This window comes from Sturnus vulgaris, chromosome 1, assembly GCF_052056855.1.
Source record: "Sturnus vulgaris isolate bStuVul1 chromosome 1, bStuVul1.hap1, whole genome shotgun sequence".
In the NCBI taxonomy this organism is placed as follows: Eukaryota; Metazoa; Chordata; class Aves; order Passeriformes; family Sturnidae; genus Sturnus; species Sturnus vulgaris.
In genome coordinates this window covers 123955440-123973818 of record NC_142243.1, presented here as the reverse complement: position 1 = coordinate 123973818, position 18379 = coordinate 123955440, and the positions used below count along the sequence as shown (strand labels likewise).

At 37.4% G+C, this 18379-nt stretch overlaps 1 protein-coding gene across 2 annotated transcripts; it reads left to right on the top strand.

The window, feature by feature from the left end:
* Positions 1-2844: 2844 nt before the first annotated feature.
* On the top strand, positions 2845-17605 carry LACTB2 (lactamase beta 2). 2 transcript variants are annotated; one of them, XM_014883535.2, is made up of 7 exons: positions 2845-3124; positions 3628-3791; positions 5103-5226; positions 7868-8046; positions 11976-12124; positions 12793-12874; positions 15402-17605. In XM_014883535.2, the coding sequence occupies exons 1-7, from the start codon at positions 3003-3005 to the stop codon at positions 15443-15445; spliced, it is 864 nt and encodes a 287-aa protein (XP_014739021.1). In that variant the 5' UTR covers positions 2845-3002; the 3' UTR covers positions 15446-17605. The 2 variants fall into 2 exon arrangements, with proteins under 2 accessions (XP_014739021.1, XP_088032255.1); XM_088176129.1 differs by having other exon boundaries at positions 2876-3124; positions 12793-12870.
* Positions 17606-18379: the final 774 nt, after the last annotated feature.

Genomic DNA, 18379 nt, shown 5'->3' with positions numbered 1-18379 from the left:
CCTTCTCCTCTCCAGACTGGACAGTACCAGGTCTTTCAGCATTTCCATATAAGAGAAATATCCCAGGCCCTTCATCATCCCCCCTAATCATCTCCCACAAACCTGCTGATCTGACTATTTTTCATTTTCTATACAATGTTGCCCCTCCATGCAGGAATCTTGAAGCCCATGACCTTTCTGCAAAATCTGCTTCACTTCTTTTTGGTTTAAGGTCCTTTTACTTATCTCTGTACCAGATAAAAAGAAAAAAAATACAATGAAACAGAAAGAAAAACTCTGCAACTAAAAAGTCATCTCAACAATATATTAATGTGCCAATGGCTATGAAGATTAAGTCTCTCAAGACATTTTCTATCAATTGATTCTGACTAATTACTGCAGAACTACATGCTTGTGCTTAGTTCTATTAGGCTATCACACAACCACAGTGGAGGCATTTATCCTCAACATTTACGCTTAAAATGTGAAAAAAAGCCAAATGCCAGTACTCAAAGATTTCTTGCGTGCTAAAACTTCGAACATTGTGGGATTTTCGAAAACACCACTCTGTGTCTCATGTATCTCATAGCTGTTACAAAATTAATCATTGTATATAACCAACAATCTAATTTTAGGTTTGTTTATTTATTTATTATTTAGAAAACTCAGCTGTTTTGTTTTTTTGTTGTTGTTTTTTTTTTTACTTATAGCCTACCTGCTTCAGAACATTTTTCCCCTCAAAAATTTAACAATGCAAAACAGTCAGAGAACCAAAAGAACTTGAAGGTATACATTCATCTTTTCTTGTACCACATCAGAGCATAATAGCAGGACTTTCACTACATGCCTATTAACCTCTGTATTATAAGAGAAACAACAGATTTTTTAAACAGATGGGCTTGTGCAGGAAATGAAAATGATCAGAGAACCTGTATTTTGTTCTCCAAAGGCATCATTGCTGCCACCTACAGCTGAAACAAATTCACAGCTCTTGCCTGACATCAGAAAATGCTTCAATACAGAACAGCAAAAGTAGTAACAAGTATTCCCTGGAGAACAAGTCTACAGCTCCGCAGACAATTCTTAATTTGGGGGGAAAAAAAGCCTTGCGATGTCAAAAATAATGGCATCTTATTGAGTTATCAATGACATATAAGATTCAAATACATAATTTTTGGAAATCCTATCTACACATTCATAGTTTTCTTAAAAATAGAAAACCACTTAAATACACAACTTGCCTTGGCTTAGGTAGTAGCTTCTTCTAATGACTAAACTAAACTTTACCTGAAGATTGAAAATGGGTTGAATGTACCAATATCTATACAAATATGCTACAAAATAAGCATAAGAAGGTACCTCACGATTACGTAAATTCAGGTCTAGTCACAGTTTCTTACAAAAGAGCATACAGGCAAATGATATGAGGAGAGACTAAAATATTGTGTATGGGATTTTCTTGATTATTTCAGCATCATACCTGCACACATAAAAGCTTCTTTCCTTTAACCTGAAACATCCCTTCTGACGTCTGTAGTTCATGTTTTAATGAGCATGAAAATAAAATGTAATGGTTTTATAACTCAAATAAGTAAATGGGTATCTCAAATAAGTAAAGATTTATCAGATAAATCAAGACAATTGGCTTGAAGGCCTAAATATAGGGATTGTCAGCATCAGTGGTAACGTTTCTGGCTGTGGCCTTGTATTGCTGTGATCACCTTATTACCGGTACCATATGAGATTTTATGTAAGTATAAAACAATCAGACAATATTTGAAATTGTAATTTCAATTACAATTAGTAAAGTTACTCACAGCAATATTACCTGCTTTTATTTCAGGTTAAATTATGTTTATTCTTCATTTACATGTAGTTTAAGGAGAGAACAAGTCTGCCCTATTTCCTTTAACAACGTCACTTGTAAGGCAATTAATCAGGTGTTTCAGAGGAGATGCTGCAAAGCCAAACAGGCAAAATTCAGCACCTTCCAGGATCTACAATGAATGCTGCTTGCAAACACGTTATTTCTATTTGGATGACAGTGACATAATTTCACAAAATCGCAGAATGGCTGAACCACTGGAGTTCGTGTTTGCATCCCCCGACTCAAGCAGGGCCACCTAGAGCCAGTTGCCCCGGACCGTGTCCAGATGAGTTCTGAGCATCGCCAAGGATGCAAACTCCACGACCTCCCTGGGGCCATTGTGCCAACTCTTGGTCATCCACACAGTGAAGAAGTGTTTCCTGATGTTCAGAGTGAACATCCTGTGTTCCAGCTTGTGCCCATTGCCTCTGGCTCGGCACTGGGCACCGTGACAGGACCTGAGGCAATTGCCCTGTGACAGAGCCTGGCTCTGTCCACTGCACACCCTCTCTCCAGCTTTTTACACACGTATATGAGATTTTCCTGAGCCTGTTCTTCTCCAGGCTGGACAGCTGGAAAAGCTCTCTCAGCTTTTCCTCACAAAAGGGATGCTCCAGTCCCTTCATCACCTTCGTGGCCCTTTGCTGGACACCCTCCAGTAGCTCTCCAATTTTATTAAAAACTGAATCCTACTTAGCTCCTATGTGCCGTGCGGGAGCACACGCAGCTCCTACACACGCTGTAAGTGGGCGTGTTCCTGCGATACAGAGAAGGCGCATCTGTCTCTTTACAACTAATTTCTCTGGAAGAAGCCGGCAGAGCACGGGCATTCCTCTCACTGGGCAGCAGCCAGGCACCATCCCGCACGGAGAGCTGCACTCCACCGAGAACTGGCCTCCTCCACGAAGGAGAACTTTATCCGACGGGATCACCGCAGTGTCTATGTTAGCAGCGGGGCCCTCCCCGCCCATCCCCGGCCGGCCCGCCCGCCGTGCAGCGGAAGGAGCCGCCTCACGGGCGGGCGGAGTCGCGGCGGCCGGCACCGGCAGGCGGAGCACGGGCAGGCGGAGCACGGGCAGTTGAGGCTTCCGTCCTCCCGTCCCGGGTCCGTCGTGAGGGGAGCGGAGCCGGCAGCCCTGGAGCGCTCGCTGCAGAGATGGTGTCGCTGCTGCCGCGCATCGAACGGCTCTCGTCGCGGGTGGTGCGGGTGCTGGGCTGCAACCCGGGGCCCATGACCCTACAGGGCACCAACACCTACCTGGTGGGCACCGGGCACAGGTACCGACCCTGCTGGCAGAACGGGGCAGGGCAGGGCACGGCGGGCGAGGCTCCGCTGCCCCGGCCCCGCTTGGGCACCGTGCGCTGCCTCCAGCTGGAGAGGCCGCTACCGGCCTCTTCCCAAATCCCTTAGTCAGGGTTTAAAAGAGGAAACAAACCGTACCGCCTTAAATTTTAGGAGCTAGTTCCCGGAAGCGGTTTGGGCGGGCGGGCTGTGGAGTCTCGGCCCGGGCTGAGGCCGGGAATTCAGGCGGTGGCTTCTGCCACTTGTCGCGGAGCTGTAAATGTGTGGCCTGCATTGTTTACTTATCCCACACTTGAAATTGTTACGCCACGGGGGTGGAGTATCAGGAGACAAAAAGTGGCGTCTGGATATGGAGACATCCATTATTGCTAAATTTTCATCCGTTGGCTTATTTTGTTAATATTACTTGGCTGTCATATGAACACTCTTTATTCTCTGGTGTGTGTCTCTCCTTCTCTTTTTTGTGGTCCGTATGTAGAAGAGTCCTTATTGACACCGGGGAGCCAGCTATTCCTGAGTATATCAGCTGTTTAAAGCAGGCACTGTCAGAGTTCAACATCGCGATTCAAGAAATTTTAGTGACACACTGGCATCGTGATCATACTGGTGGAATACCTGATATCTGCAAAAATATCCCAAATGGTAGGCCAGAGATTTCAGATATTGTTGAAAATGTTAACTACACGGCAAGAAAGACATTAACTGAATGCTTCTGTGCAAGTCAACTGGATTGTTCTTCTGGAATTGCTGTATAAACTACATGCAATTTCATGATTCTGCTGCAGTATGTAGATTGAGAGCAATGAATAATCTGAATGTAATAGTTGTGGTACTACATGTTTTCTTCAATACCTGTGCATACCTTCATAGTGAATTTTTCTAATGAAAACCTAGATTACTATCAGCATAGTATTAAGAGATGTGAGAAAAACTTGATACTGCTTCTGTTTTACTTGGACAGCAATGATAAATTTATTGTTATTTTCACTTTTGTAAAAACGAATAGCTTGAATTTTGAAAAACTGTGCATAAATTTGGGATTCCTTACAGGAGTCCATTAGTACTTGTGGATAAATTCATAGGCCTCAGAACACGAGGGGAAAGCAGTAGGGCAGTGTGCAAGTAAAGTCTGATCAAAGAATGTGTATTCCATGTAGATAAACAGTAAAAGATGTTTCTGTGTTGGTATCTGAGAATAAGCAGTATGGATAACGTGATAATTCATAACAATGTTGGACTTTGTCATGAGCTTTGTCACAAGCTTAATTTTGTAAGGTTGCCAGGTGCTTATCTGCAACAAGGCCTGGGCACTACTGAAAACAATTGATGTCTTGGAGACATGGGTATATTGGTGTCTTAGTGAGGATTTTGGGCTTGCCAGCCTATCAGTGTGGTTGTGAAGAGTAGCAAGGGATATAAAAGCGTTTCTGGGTTGCTGTCTATATCTGTTCCAACCAAGATGTTCGTGTTTTATGCACTGTTTGGAATGATAAAAGCTGAGAGAAGTTGCAGGTCAAAAAGTCTTTATCCAGTTTTAGGCAAATGTTGAGTGATGCTTCTGTGAATCATAAAGCAAAATGTGAGTGCAGAAATCTTAGTGGCATTGTAAAAACTTGGGGGAATTTACTCATGAGTCAAGAAGGAACATTTGTAAAAGACAGTAATTACTGATCTTTAATAATTTAATTTGTGATTTTTTTCCAACTTTGAATTTGTTGCTGGTACAGAGTGCTGTACTCAGAATAAGTTGGCTTTCACTATTTAGTGTTTTTGGCTCTGGAATAAAGTTGCTCTACAGATATAAAGTTACTCTACAGAATTTGTTGTTTCTAGTTTTATATTCATACTGTGTGATAATTGATAGTATTTATTCAAAAAGTAGCCTGTCTGTCGAATTCCCTTTGTTAGTGACCAATTCAAAATATAATTTTCTTTGCTTCCCTTAAATTTCAGACTCGGAATATCGCATATGTAAGCTCCCTCGTGTCCCTCACTGTGAAGAAACAATAGAAGGGGGACATAAATATTTTTATCTTAAAGATGGAGATGTGATACAGACAGAGGGAGCCACACTCAGGTAACCTTGAATTTCTGCAAGTTCTTTTTTCTTCAGAATTCTGACATGTACATGTATCCTAATTTCTAATAATTGCCAATCCATACATCTAATCTTTTCCGCACTCATGTGTAGACTTCCTATCATGATCCAGCAAGATATGTTAATACAAAGACACTGTTTTTATGAATGAGAATTATCAGAAATTAGCCTTTAGATTTAGTCTTTGGACTCAGCAGAGAAATTAACAATATTTCCATAGAAAAACAGTTTCTCTAGGAAAATCAAATAGTATTTTACATGCTTTCTCATCACTCTTACATAATTAGTTACTATTAAAATTGTGGAAGCCTGTGGTAGTCTGGCTGGATTATTTAGCATGCCTTTCTTTTTACTTTAAAAATATTTCCCTAGGAGGCTCTAAAACATTTAATACTTAAAATGTCAAATTTTAGACCTTGAACCTTTGAGGTTCTTGTAGGGTGCCAGTTTTGGAGGACTTCTTTCTGTGGTCCATACTGCCTATAACGTTAGTGTGAATGAGTGTGAAATGGAAAGCTACTGTGCCTTATGGAAATACACAATAAAAAGGTCTGGCCATTCTGTTTTCATACTCCTTTCATTAACAAGGCATGATTCTTACGAGGAAAAAGTTTGCTTATTTTCCTCAGTTTAGATGAGAACTATATCCCACATGAATATGTCACTCGGTTGATTGGAAGGAAAAAAACATTTAAAAAGAAAAGTGATGTATTTTGTCCAAAAGTAAAAATATAAGTAGAAAGAGTATTATATTGCATACTGAAGACCTTTCACTACTCAAAGTGGCCCATGTTTGGACAAAAATTTGGAGATGGAAAATAATTTTTTTAGTTTTAATCCAAGACGGTCAAAGATTAGCACATTTTGAAATTTGGGGTGGTGGAGGGCCAGGCATAGGCATGTTTTGTCTCAGACATTCTGACGTGTGACAGGGAAGTCATTGGCAGGGAGAGTCCCCTGGAGGTGGGACAGTAGGGTCCTGAGCCAGCTTCCTTTTCTGCCTGCAGGTGCATGCCTTCATCAGTCCCCTACCCCAGCTCAGTGCCTCAGGCTATCTGCTGTTGTGGGAGTTGGGAGCTTATAGAAGGGTGTTTTAAAAATGCAGGCTTGTAGCCAGCACCTGTGAAAAGTTTGTTGTGACAATTGGAAGTCTTAGCCAACACTTCTGAGAGCAAATAGTGTGCCTGTTATACCAGAAAGCATGTGAGTTCCCAGGTACATAGTTTGGTGTCCTTGCTGATCCTGAAGAGAATTTATAACAAACATCACAGTCCTGCCGGTGGGTTGTGACGGGTAATCCAGCCAAACTTTATGGTTCATTAAAAGCAGGTATTCTCAGTTGGGTTAATTCAATGACCACTTTAAGGATACTCTTAGACCCACCACTGGTTCCTAAACAGCAGTATCTGTATGTTAAATTTTAGCTAGCAACCTTTAGGTTTTCAAGGTGTGCCAAGGCAAGGGGGCAAGGCACGTTGGCAGCACCTCTCCACACACTGTGTGGCATTCTCTGTCTGCTATTTTTTCATATTAGTGGTTTGGCTGCCTGGTAAAATTTCATCAAGAACCGAAGGATATCATTTCCCGAAGGTGAGCTACAGCCCATCAACTCGATTTTGATGTTGGCTCCACAGGGCGATGGCTCACCTGCTTTCTGCTGAGTTCAGTATTAAATAGGAGCTGGAAGTCATTGTGTCAGATGATGCAGCACCTGTGATCTCCCAGCCCTGTATCAACGTGGCTGGGAGCTGTTTAGCCTTGCCCTTAGACCACACTTGGCACCAGCTCTGTCAGTTCCTGATCACTGTTTTGATGCATCTGCCATTACCAAGATTCTAGTGAATATCAGCAGTGATGGTGGTTGGAGTTGTGTTACTTTCAGTCTGCATCAGCCTTGGTGTAAGGCCCTTCTGCCTTCAGAAATCCTCGTGAAAGGACACCCCAGTGCAGCTCCTAGGCAGCTCAGGTTACCATAACTGTATACACACCCACTGTCCCTTTGCTGCATGTGAATACAGTGCTCATCCAAGCTGTGGGTTCTTAATCCTTCCCATGCAGGTGTTTAATGACTTGCATGTAGAACAGCTGAAAGACCATGGTTTTTTGTATTTCACAGCTGTGCTCCACTGTGCTATGGGACTTTTAGGGAAAAATTAATTTTTGGAGACTGAACTTCATCTGGATCAGATTCAGAAGTTTGTAGTTAATTTCTAAAAGAATAGATATCCTTACCCTCCTTCCAAAGTACAGTGTGTATGTCAATAACTCCAAGTGTTTCAATCTGGAAATAACAGGTCAATTTTATTTTTTAAGCTTCAGAATAAAGCCCTCTATAACAGAAATTCTGCATGGCTAGTCAGCTCCTTTAATGCAACTTGTATTATGGTATGTCATGTAGGGTAAAAGCATGTTAGAGATGATTTGTGTTCTCTACATGGTGCAAGAAAATGGATTGGGATTAGGCAAAGTGATACCTGCTTTTCAGCCTTTTTTGGTCAGTTGTTTCTGTTTCTTGTTATGGGCTGTGCAAGTGTATTATTTTACCATTATTTGTTCTGGCTTCAAAAATGAAGTATATGTGCTGTATGAAAAACAAACGCTTTTTTTGTTCTTTAAACAGAGTTTTATATACACCAGGACACACTGATGATCATATGGTTTTACATCTAGAAGAAGAAAATGCTGTATTTTCTGGTGACTGTATTTTAGGGGAAGGAACAACAGTAATAGAAGACTTGTCTGATTACATGAAAACCTTGAAAAAATTGTTAGAAATGAAACCAGATTTGATTTATCCAGGTAAGTGTTTTTGGTTTTAACTGCTCTCTTTTACTGTGTAATTTTTAAATATCTTCTCTAAGAATTTGAGAACTATTATTACAATCAAACATCGTTCCTAATGTAACAATTCCATTTAATAAGCCGTAAGCTAAGCTGACTTTGTCGTGGTGGTTTGCAAAACTTGAAAATTTCTGAAATTTCTCCATTTTGGGGTGGGGCTTGTCTTTCTGTGCCCAAAGACTCCAAGGGGCCAAAATCTTTCACTGTTGGAATCATACCATTACCAGTTTTAATTTTCTTGTATTATTCTACCCCTGTGCTTCAATGTTATCTTGGAAAAAAAATAATAGTTGTTCTTTTGTTCCTTTTCATCCCCAAATATACTGTCAATGTGAGTAACTTAGTAAGATTTTGAGAGAGTTGTGCATCCTTTGCAGTATGGATTAATCACACGTTCATCTTGGAAAGCTGCAGAACTGTAAAGTGGTTGTCTTAGTTAATGACTTAGGTTAAATTTGAAAAATAGCCAAGGGGCCAAAAATGTTCTAGAAATAAGTTGCCTATTCATTCAGTCTATGGCTTTCCTTTAATTCTTTTCCTCTTTCTCCTCCAAACCTTGGGAATGCATTTACTTTTCATATATACCACATGTCTCTTTGACAAGACTATATTTTAAGAAGTCATTATGTAGCTAAGGTTTAAGCTTCTCATTTGCTTTTTCAGAGCTACATCTCAGGATTCTTTCTGACTTTTTCTGTTTCATCTTCAACCTGTCATTCCAAGCTACTGTATGTTCTCAGTTGTGCCTTGTTCCATTAGCTATGTTTAGCTTACTCTCTCGTGTTCACTCTTAAAATAGCCTTCTTTTAGGCTAAAAGATCTAGGCATAGAAATGCTGTTTAAGAAAAACATTCTTACGTATTCCATAGATGTGGAGGTTGGTGCAGACAGAATAATGACTTGGTCATATTTATTGACTTAAGTACTGTGAGAGCTAACAATTTTTTAGCCTCTGGAATCTCAATCAATTTCTTTCTTTCTTAATACCTGCAAAACAAAGTCTGTTCCTCTAACTGAATTTCTGCCTTCCAAAATCCCATATATGCCAAATTCTGTTTGGTTTATCAGTTTTATCTGTTGTATTTCACTCTGTTCTTAATGGTTATGTATCCAGATTACACATTCACCAAGGCTGAACATCTGTGCTGTTATTTGTGTTTGTTACTGTTTTAACTGTGTTCATACTGGACTTGCAATTAGGAAGCCAATCTGACATGGTGCATTTCCAGTGATGATAGCTAAGTATTGAGATGGTTTGGAGCTAACTTCTTTCATCCATGCACCTCATGGATGTACATGCAGCTGTGCTATTGCCCAATCAGAGCAATTGTTGTTCCTGTTGGGTATAACTGCAGCAGAAATTTGCTTTACTAACATCTTCTATATAAGCCAAGCACACTGTGCTGCAGTGTTAGGTCTTAATTCTTGAACTCTTTTCCTTTCCCCCACCCTTGCTTTAGCACTCATGTGGTAGCCTCAGAATAGCATGAATTTTTGTAACAAACTGACTGCTGGCTACATGAGAGTAGGTGAATTTTGTCAATCTTAAACATTAAACATGTTCCTTTTTAAATTTAATGTGGGAATGACTTGAGCACAACAATCATGATATCTAATTACAGGTAATATTTGATGAGAATCCTTGGGACAAGAAAAGGGCATTTTAGTCAGCAGAGGGCTCCCCATCCTGTAGTAATAAACAATGTTTCTTGGTAATACAGAAAAAAATGCTGCTGGAATTAGAAATCTTTGTTAAGATTTCATAAACCAATTGTTTTCTTCACTTCTGTCCTTTGTGCTGTAATTTAAAGTAATAGAATCTCTCACTCCACAGTGTGTTATGAGGAAATAATATTGATCTGTCTGATATTAAAGCTGAATTCATGGAAAGACAGTCATATTTTGAGACTGCTTTTCATATGCTCGGAAACTTTTTAATATGTATTCAGATATTAATCCACTTATTTATTAATAAATAATTAAATAACTGTCCCTGAAAAAAATTATGGATGGGAAAATTCCACATCTGGTTTTGGTTCCAAGCTTTCTGAGATCATTTTAATGTACATATATGCATACACAACAGCTACAGATCAGATGATGTAATGGATATGAAGTCCCTTTTGCAAAATGTGGATTCCATTCCAGCTTCTGACATTGGTCTTGTAGTCTAAGTCAAATCACTTGGAAGAGTAGGGCCAGGTTTTAAGAATGCCTTGTGATTCCATGTGCAACCCTTAATTTTGATTACTTTAGTGAGACTTCTGTCATTAGAGAATGCAAGAGAATGACAGCTAACATTACAGTCTCTGCTTTGTATATCTTACTATGTTTTTTCTAAATTCTAAGTTTTGGGTGTATTGTACTGTTACCATTTGGTAACAGTAGAGATACTGCTATACTTTTAATTTATTTTGTAAGGAAAAATAGCTTCATATTAAATATGTTTGAAATCATTAAATGTGCCAGTATAGTTTTCTATTTACACATTACATATCTTGTATTTATAATACTTACTTAAACAAGGAAGGTTTCAATGTATACTTAGTAATTTCAAGCTTGCTGAAGTGAGTGTGTAAGTTGAGATATTTATAAATATTTTGACTTACAAAGGATAGATTCCTTTGACACTTCAGTTCAAAACATGAAAAATCAGTTGCTCTTTTTCTATAAACTGCCTGTCCTCAGGCAAAATAAGTTTTTATTTTAAAAGCTTGAAAACTAAAAACCCATTTAATCAGTAAACCCAAAAGTACAAGTAAAGAATATGGCGATTTTTTTAAAATAGTCAGAGAACCTCAAAAGAAACTGATTCCGATGATACCAAATAAGTTCTAAAAGTTATGGTTTTTAGAGTAATTTCTTTTCTGCTAATTTTATAAATTACTTAGAGTTTACACTCAGAGGGCAGAGCTGGAAGTTGCTGCTGCTACTTCAGGGGAGTTTTACAAGCAAAGAAATAGGAAACCTTCCTATAAAAAGCATGTGATGAATATTTGTGCAAGTCAACTCCTCTATAGCTAACACAGTAAGTTTAATTTCTATTCACGTACCTCTCATGGCTAAACAATATTTTCTCTGTCATTTTAATGTACCATGAGACAGTATTTGATTTTTCATAAAGGTTAGTGCTTTACCAATTAAGCCTTTTCATAATGTGATTCAAAGACCTATCAGTAAGTTGAACATTTCTGGTCTGCCACAATTAGTCCAGGAAAAAATGTGTTTTGGTTATTAACCACGCAGACATAAACTGATCCACTTCTAACTTTCCCTGTGCCTTCCATTTTTCTTGCCCTGACACATTCTGACTGTCTCACTTACTTGTCTTCTATTAATTTTTTTATCATACTCACGACACTGTTTTTAAAGGCATAAAATACAATATATGAATCAGTTTTGAAGACTTGTTTGGGAAAATTACCTGTCACAATTTAAGAGGTCACCTTGGTGTTTGCCCCAACAGGACAGTGAGTCCTTTGCATCAGCCATTATTGTTCAAAGGCCAGTATCAATTTAAATCATTAGTATCAATATCCTTTGGAGAGGGGAAGACAGGCAAACAGAGATAATACAATAATCTGAATCTCATCTTTTGAATATGTTCAGCAGTGAGCTCCTTTTTTCTAATGGCCTAAAGTAGTCTTCCCTTGCTTTCCTTATTCCATCTGAAGTATTCCCTTTTCCCTGTTCAGACTTTTAGTATCCTAATTCTTACTTTCCATCTTAATGCTTTGCAGATGCAGACTGTAGTGCAGACATTCAAACCTTTCTCTTATGACTTTTAAATCTACTGGAGTTTACATAAGAATGTTTCAATTATTCAGTAGGGTACTTAATTACAAATGTAAGTAATAGTGCTCTGGTACATGTGTTTTGATTTTTAGGTCATGGCCCAGTAGTACGTGATGCAAATACTAGAATTCAGAACTACATTTCTCACCGACTTGCACGTGAACAGCAAATTCTAAATGTTTTCCAGAAGAATACTGGGAAATCATATACATCCTCGGAGCTTGTAAAGCTAGTATACAAGGTAATTGCTGATTAAAAGCTTTTAGTTCAAACTAAAGAAAATTGAGGTTAGGTTCATAAAACTTGTATGTAACAGTGTTGGTCTTTGAGTGAAAATCATGGTGGTTTTTTAAAAGGGATAAAAAGTATTTCTGGCTGTTCAGGGTTTACTTATGACTGTGCCTTTAAATTGTCCTGTTTAAGCACTTAATTGGAGTGAGGCCCACATGGTTCTTACAAGCTTATTTAACTATCCAGGTCTTAGGCATGGTTTCATAAGACTAAGCAAAAATAAAATTGTAATTCTTGGTTCAAAGTGAAAAGTACAGCATGATCAGTGTGCAGGAGGTTACAGGTGAGCTGCAGTTCCACAGAGAAGGATATTTCAAAATACTCAGCTACACTGACAACCCAGGACAGACCAAGCTCAGAAGAGGAGTCTTCTTAGTGCTGGCCAAAGTTTTCATCGTACAAATGGATAATGCAAAGTAAACAAAAATGCGTTGCTAGACTACTCATTTAACTGGTGTAAAATTGATTGACTCATCTTGGTTTCCTGTTTCCTGAATGTTCCCATACTGATTCAGAAGAGGAAATTCTGTGGTAATAAACCATGGGTTCCGTATATTGAAAAAATAATTGATGGATATTTAAACAAATACAAAATGCATATTTTTTTGTTCCCATTAGGAAATCCCTGAAAATTTACTTCTAGCAGCAGAACATAACCTCCTAGTCCACTTGAAGAAGCTGGAAAAAGAAGGACAAGTGTGTAAGTAGTGGATGGAGTGTGGAAAGAGGGTCATTTTCATTTTGATGTTTTATGCACTAATTCTCGTGTTATTTTAGTTCATTATTTTCTTGGGGGGGAAAAATGCAATTTTTTGCGGTAGCTTTAAAGCTACTTCAGACAAATTGGAGTAATATACAGAATGGTTGTACAGTATTTCCAAACTTTTAGAAAGTATTTTGCTAAGTATTTGAGTGCTTAGAGCTCAGATTACTGCAATGCATATACCTTTAAATTTTTATATAAAACATACCACAGAATACATTCCATTTATACCTTCCTGTATTTTCTGAAATTCATACCTAAATAGGCATGTACACAGCATTTTATGGGTCTACATTTAAGTTTCTGCCCATGCTAAATATTTTGCATATTTTTGTATGTATGTGTTATAAAGACAGTTATAATCATGCAGTGTAAATTTTTACAATTTCTGATTAGCACAGTACCTAAGGAGAGCTGCTGCATTTAGTTTCTGTTTTTACGTTGGGCCTTTACTCTTAGTGAACAAGGTGAAGTGTTCTATTTCTGTAATGCCATGTGCACATGGAAACGTTATGCAGCCAAAGCTTAGGAAAATATTTCTTCCTGTACAATATATACCTGCACTCAGGACTGTCTATTTATAAGTAAATAATTACATGAATTTACAGCTGTTGGAGATTTTCAGCGTTTACCAACCTGAATAACAACATGAAATTAGTGTATTTTTTTCAACTTTGACCTTTTGTTTATCTTGCTGATAGAATGGCTACTTGGTACTAACTGAACAATTAAGACTGAATTTTTGTAATAATAATAACAACCTGCTTTTTATTCAAAGAAAATAGACTAGAGTCACATGAATAGAGTCATTCCTGAAGTTCAGAAAATGTCTCTTTGGGCTTATTTTGTGCAGAATGCCATAGAAACTTTACCAGCATGGTACTTATTGCACTAGCTTTTAAATATTATCTCAATTCTTGGTTATTAACATACATCATTGACCTATACATTTCTCCAGTTTTGTGCAACCAGATTCATCAAGGGCGTGAGGTGCTGTTTTCTGTTTATCACTTCTTTTCATTCTCAAAGTAGTTCAAGCAACAGCATTTCTGTTGAGATCAAGTAGTGGATAAATTAACTTTCTCTTTAAAGGTAGTCTTCCCTACAAGGGAGTCTGCATCTTGAATGCCCAGGAAATAATTTGGTTGAGTGAGCTACTGCCTTGAGAGTTTGCTTTCTCAAAACCACCCTTTTCATGTTTACTGAACAAAAAACTTCAGTTTTTCTCAGAAATCGCATTTTAGTTTTGAAGAGAGAGCAGATACAGTCATGTATCTGTTCATGAAATTATTAGAAAGGTTAAATAACTAGAGCAGATGCTAGTCAGAATAATTGTTGGGACTCTTCTACTCAGTTGGAGGCCCTAGATTCAGATGTGTGTCTTGCTTTCCTGGAAGGGAGATGTGCCCTTTGAAGTCTGTTTTGCTTTTTCAACTTGAATTTGTGCTCACAGAGAAGGTGAGAAGCAATCCCATCAGAGCACTTGGGGTTGCTGAATTTTTAAATACAAACTTAGGCCCAAACCTATGGTAAATTCTGAACATCACGTGACCTTTGCCCATTTTTCAGTTCAAATGAAGGGCGTCTGTTAAGAGGACTGATTCTGTTGATTCTGAGCATGTAGCATCCAAATGATCATTTGATTTTAATATTCTTTGATGCCTTTTCCGAGACCTTGCAGCATCTCAAGTTTTGTTCTCATTATGGAAGACTCGAGCTGTAGACATAACACTGTCTGCTTAATTTTCTCAAAACGTTTTTCCAAAGGACTATCTTGTCAGTATCAATAATGAATGTGACAGGCATATTACAACCTTACAAGTGATGCAAATGATGGCCATATGCTGCCTGCTGCAGTCATTAATTAACCACTTCATACTAGGGATTGTGGATTTTGTTGGTACATCACTTTTATAACTGCACTTGGGAGCGACACTGTCTCTTACAGATGTGCTCTTCTTACTTAAAACGGAAATAATGTTTTATAAGCAGGAGTGTAGCACAATGTGCATGTGTAGGCTTTATCCCATGGTTGGATATAAATAATTTGGTCATTGTTTCACATCATAGCTGATGAAGAGATGAAAATAATTCGTCTGTTCTTAATTTAGCACCACAGATTTTTTTTCTGTCTAAAGGTTATAAATTTCAGAAATTGCAACAAGCTCTCTGCTCCCTCAGATTTCTTAGTATCTAGAAAGTTTAATATACCAAAATTTAAGTAACTAGAGGATTATTAAAACCTTTTTATTAATCACTTTTTATACTGCTAGTTACACTGTGAAACAGTTAATGTTTATCACCTTCAATTAAAACTGAACACTGGCATAAAGGAAAGTATTTAATTAGTTTTAACGAATGTAGACATACATGTGCATGTACAGATTAAGTCTGGGATAATCTAATGTGTATATATAAAATTTAAGTATTGGTTTGTGACTAATTCGTTTTTTTTTCTTAACAGTACGTGATGAAACTCCCAGCTTCAGATGGAAAAACAATTTATAAATTAGGCAAGATTGTTCAGGAATGTATTTAATCTGCATGGTCGCTGTATGAAAAATCATAACGATAAGCTGGGACTATATGTAAAATAAAAACGAACTTTTACTTATTTTTTTAAAAAGTGGTAACGATTTTAAAGCAATGTTACAGTAAGTTAACATGTTTTTCACATTCTACTTCACTGAAATTTTTAAAATACTCTGAGTACTGAGTTAATAATATGGAATGATTGCGAAGAACTGAATCTTACCTTTGTTATAAAATGCTGAGTATTACCATTGGTGGCAAAAGACAAATAGCAAGGTCTTATAAACTTAATATTATCTTAAACCAATATTATAAACCTAATAAATCACATACATAAAAGAACTCTCTAGTAAAAAAAAACAGAAAATATGTTATTCTAAATCTGGTTTCACCTGCTTGTGCTTCTCAAAAAGTGATTTTCTAGTAAGTTATCTGTACATTCTAAAAAAACAAGTTGTTTTTGCTAACAGGTGTAAATACTATGTTCCTTTTCTAATTCAACAGACTGTACTCATCTTTGCTGGTTGCTTAGTGCAATAGATCTTAACAAACACTGAAAGTAATTTCAGGCTTTTGTTTTTTTTCGTGGAAACACAATTTCTATGGAATTCATTCAAAGGATTCATTAATTTTAACTAATGAGTGTCAAAAAATGCACAGCGTTGGAGCAGACTCTTAAATTTTTTATAAGATTCTGCAAGAATGTGATTAAAAAGCTGTATAAATTGAGATATGTATTACATGCCATATGAAGTTAACCTTGTCTGTGACATCATGACTAACAATTAAGTTCTGCTGTTAATCCATTTAAAGTAGGAATATTTTAACTAAAAGGTTGTATTTGGTTGTAAGATACTGTATAGTGTATTAAAATACATTTGGAGATTAAATTAAAGTGCAAGTTAATTTCTCTGTGAACCTTATACTTGCAGAATAGAATATAAATATTTGCATTACTTTGTGTATTCAAAGTGTGTGACATTTGATGATATATACATTTCTAATCATATTACTCAGCCTTAAAAAAAAAAGCAGATCTGAGATGATGAAAATATCAAGGACAAATATATGTCCTTGAAAACTTTTCACCATTCAATCCTGTACCCTCATTTTTGAAACTTGCATATATGTTTGAGTACTTAAGGCACGTCTTAATAATTGACATTTCATGAACCTGATGGCATTTGTTCTGATAAGCTGAGACAAATCCAAAACCAAAACACTCACAGGAATAGCAACCTAAAACTGAAATCATATTCTGAAGTAGTAGGCAGACCCCTGAAGAAGGGAAATAATCACTTTCTGCTAAAATGATGCTTCTTGCAAACTTCATTGATCTAAAATTTGACCAAATCAGGACACAGGCTCACTTAATTTTTTCTGCAGTGGCATTTTGAGGTCTTTCTCAGGTCTCCTAGGTTTCCTTTCTATTGTATTTTCTATTTACTTATATTTTTCCAGACACTTTTTATCTCTTCTTCCCACAAACTTTTTTTCTTCAATTCCTTTTGGAATAATTACTCAGTTTTCAAATGGACTTCTTTCCATTAATAATTAGTTTTCCTGTAGCTATTCCATGAATTTATAGTTACCTTTTCCGTTGTTAGGGATAAAAATGTAATTATCACTGCTTTTTTGAAAAAGATAAAAAGATAATTCACATGCTCTGAATGGTGTCATTTTGCTTCAAGAAAACAGAAATATCAGTGAAACAACAGTTTTCTGTCATGAGGTCTGAGAACCTAAGACAGCAGGAAACTGTTATGAAGAGGTGATGTCTCTTTACCTTTCTGAGCTAAAGAAAAAATCTAATGTCATTTAACAACTTTCTTCTGTTTTACTATAATTTTTTTAATACATGGAAATGACTTTAGAATGGACTTAAAGAATTGTTGGAACTTGCAGGCAGTGAAGAAAGCAAGAGGATACACAAATAGAAAACTCCATGTTCGGTACTGTGCTGCAGCAACTGCCTGACATCTTTTTTAAAAATAACAAGCAAGGAAAAAGGCTGTTTAACCAGACAAGTCATTAATGATCGTGTATGGTGTCTTTGGAATATTAAGAGCAGAAATTGCACTGTTACTAACATGTATATATAATAAAGTATACTTTGCTATGGCATCTTGGGGAAAAGGCTCAAGGCTCCTTGTTGATTTTGTCAAATGCAGTGTTTATTTTTAAAAAGTGACAATGTAAGATAAGCCATGTATGTATAAAAAGGGGGATTAGCCCATTCACATCCCTCGTGTGAACGTGTTCATCTGCGCAGAATGCATTAAAAGTTACAAATAAAAAGAGGGAAGGGTGCTATTTCTGTCTTAACAGGTCAGAAGGGCTAATACCAGTTGCTGGGCTAACTTTCTAAGCAGCTGGGGACAGAAGGAAGCACAAACCGTGTTTCCAGCCTTCCTGCCAACTAATTTCAAGATCCTGTCCTGAGAGGTAACGTCGTTTATTACATATGAGACCTAGACATTTGATGGTAGGTATCGTCTTTCTGAAGTTTTCCATTCTGTTTCTTGCTAATTTGCTTATTTATATTTGTTTTAAAATACTGTTCTTGGTTTTATCTCTAAGCATGTTTGATGACACGTAAATTCAGGAAAGGTTCCCAAATAGAAAGCTGTTTGTGTTTTGTTACTGCAGGTGTCATAAAACACTTCCTGCTCAAGTCTCCACGATCTTGCCACCTGAAACGCTGTATTTGGTTTTGGGAGACACACACACATGATGATGGTTTCTGTGATAAGATGCCAGAAACTCCCTCTGACTCAGATTGTAGGGAACTTTCTTCCTAAATAATGTGATAATTTTGAAGCCTAGTGTTGGAAAATATGGATGTCTGGACAGAAACCTGGCAAACATAGACCAATCACCCATGGCATGCAGCAGACTGAGGACTGACCA

Coding starts and splice junctions, on each gene's coding strand:
- LACTB2 (XM_088176129.1), top strand. CDS start 3,003: ATGGTGTCGCTGCTGCCGCGCATCGAACGGCTCTCGTCGCGGGTGGTG. Junction 12,125..12,792: donor TTGTAAAGCTAGTATACAAG/GTAATTGCTGAT, acceptor TGTTCCCATTAG/GAAATCCCTGAAAATTTACT. Junction 12,871..15,401: donor AGCTGGAAAAAGAAGGACAA/GTGTGTAAGTAG, acceptor TTTTCTTAACAG/TACGTGATGAAACTCCCAGC.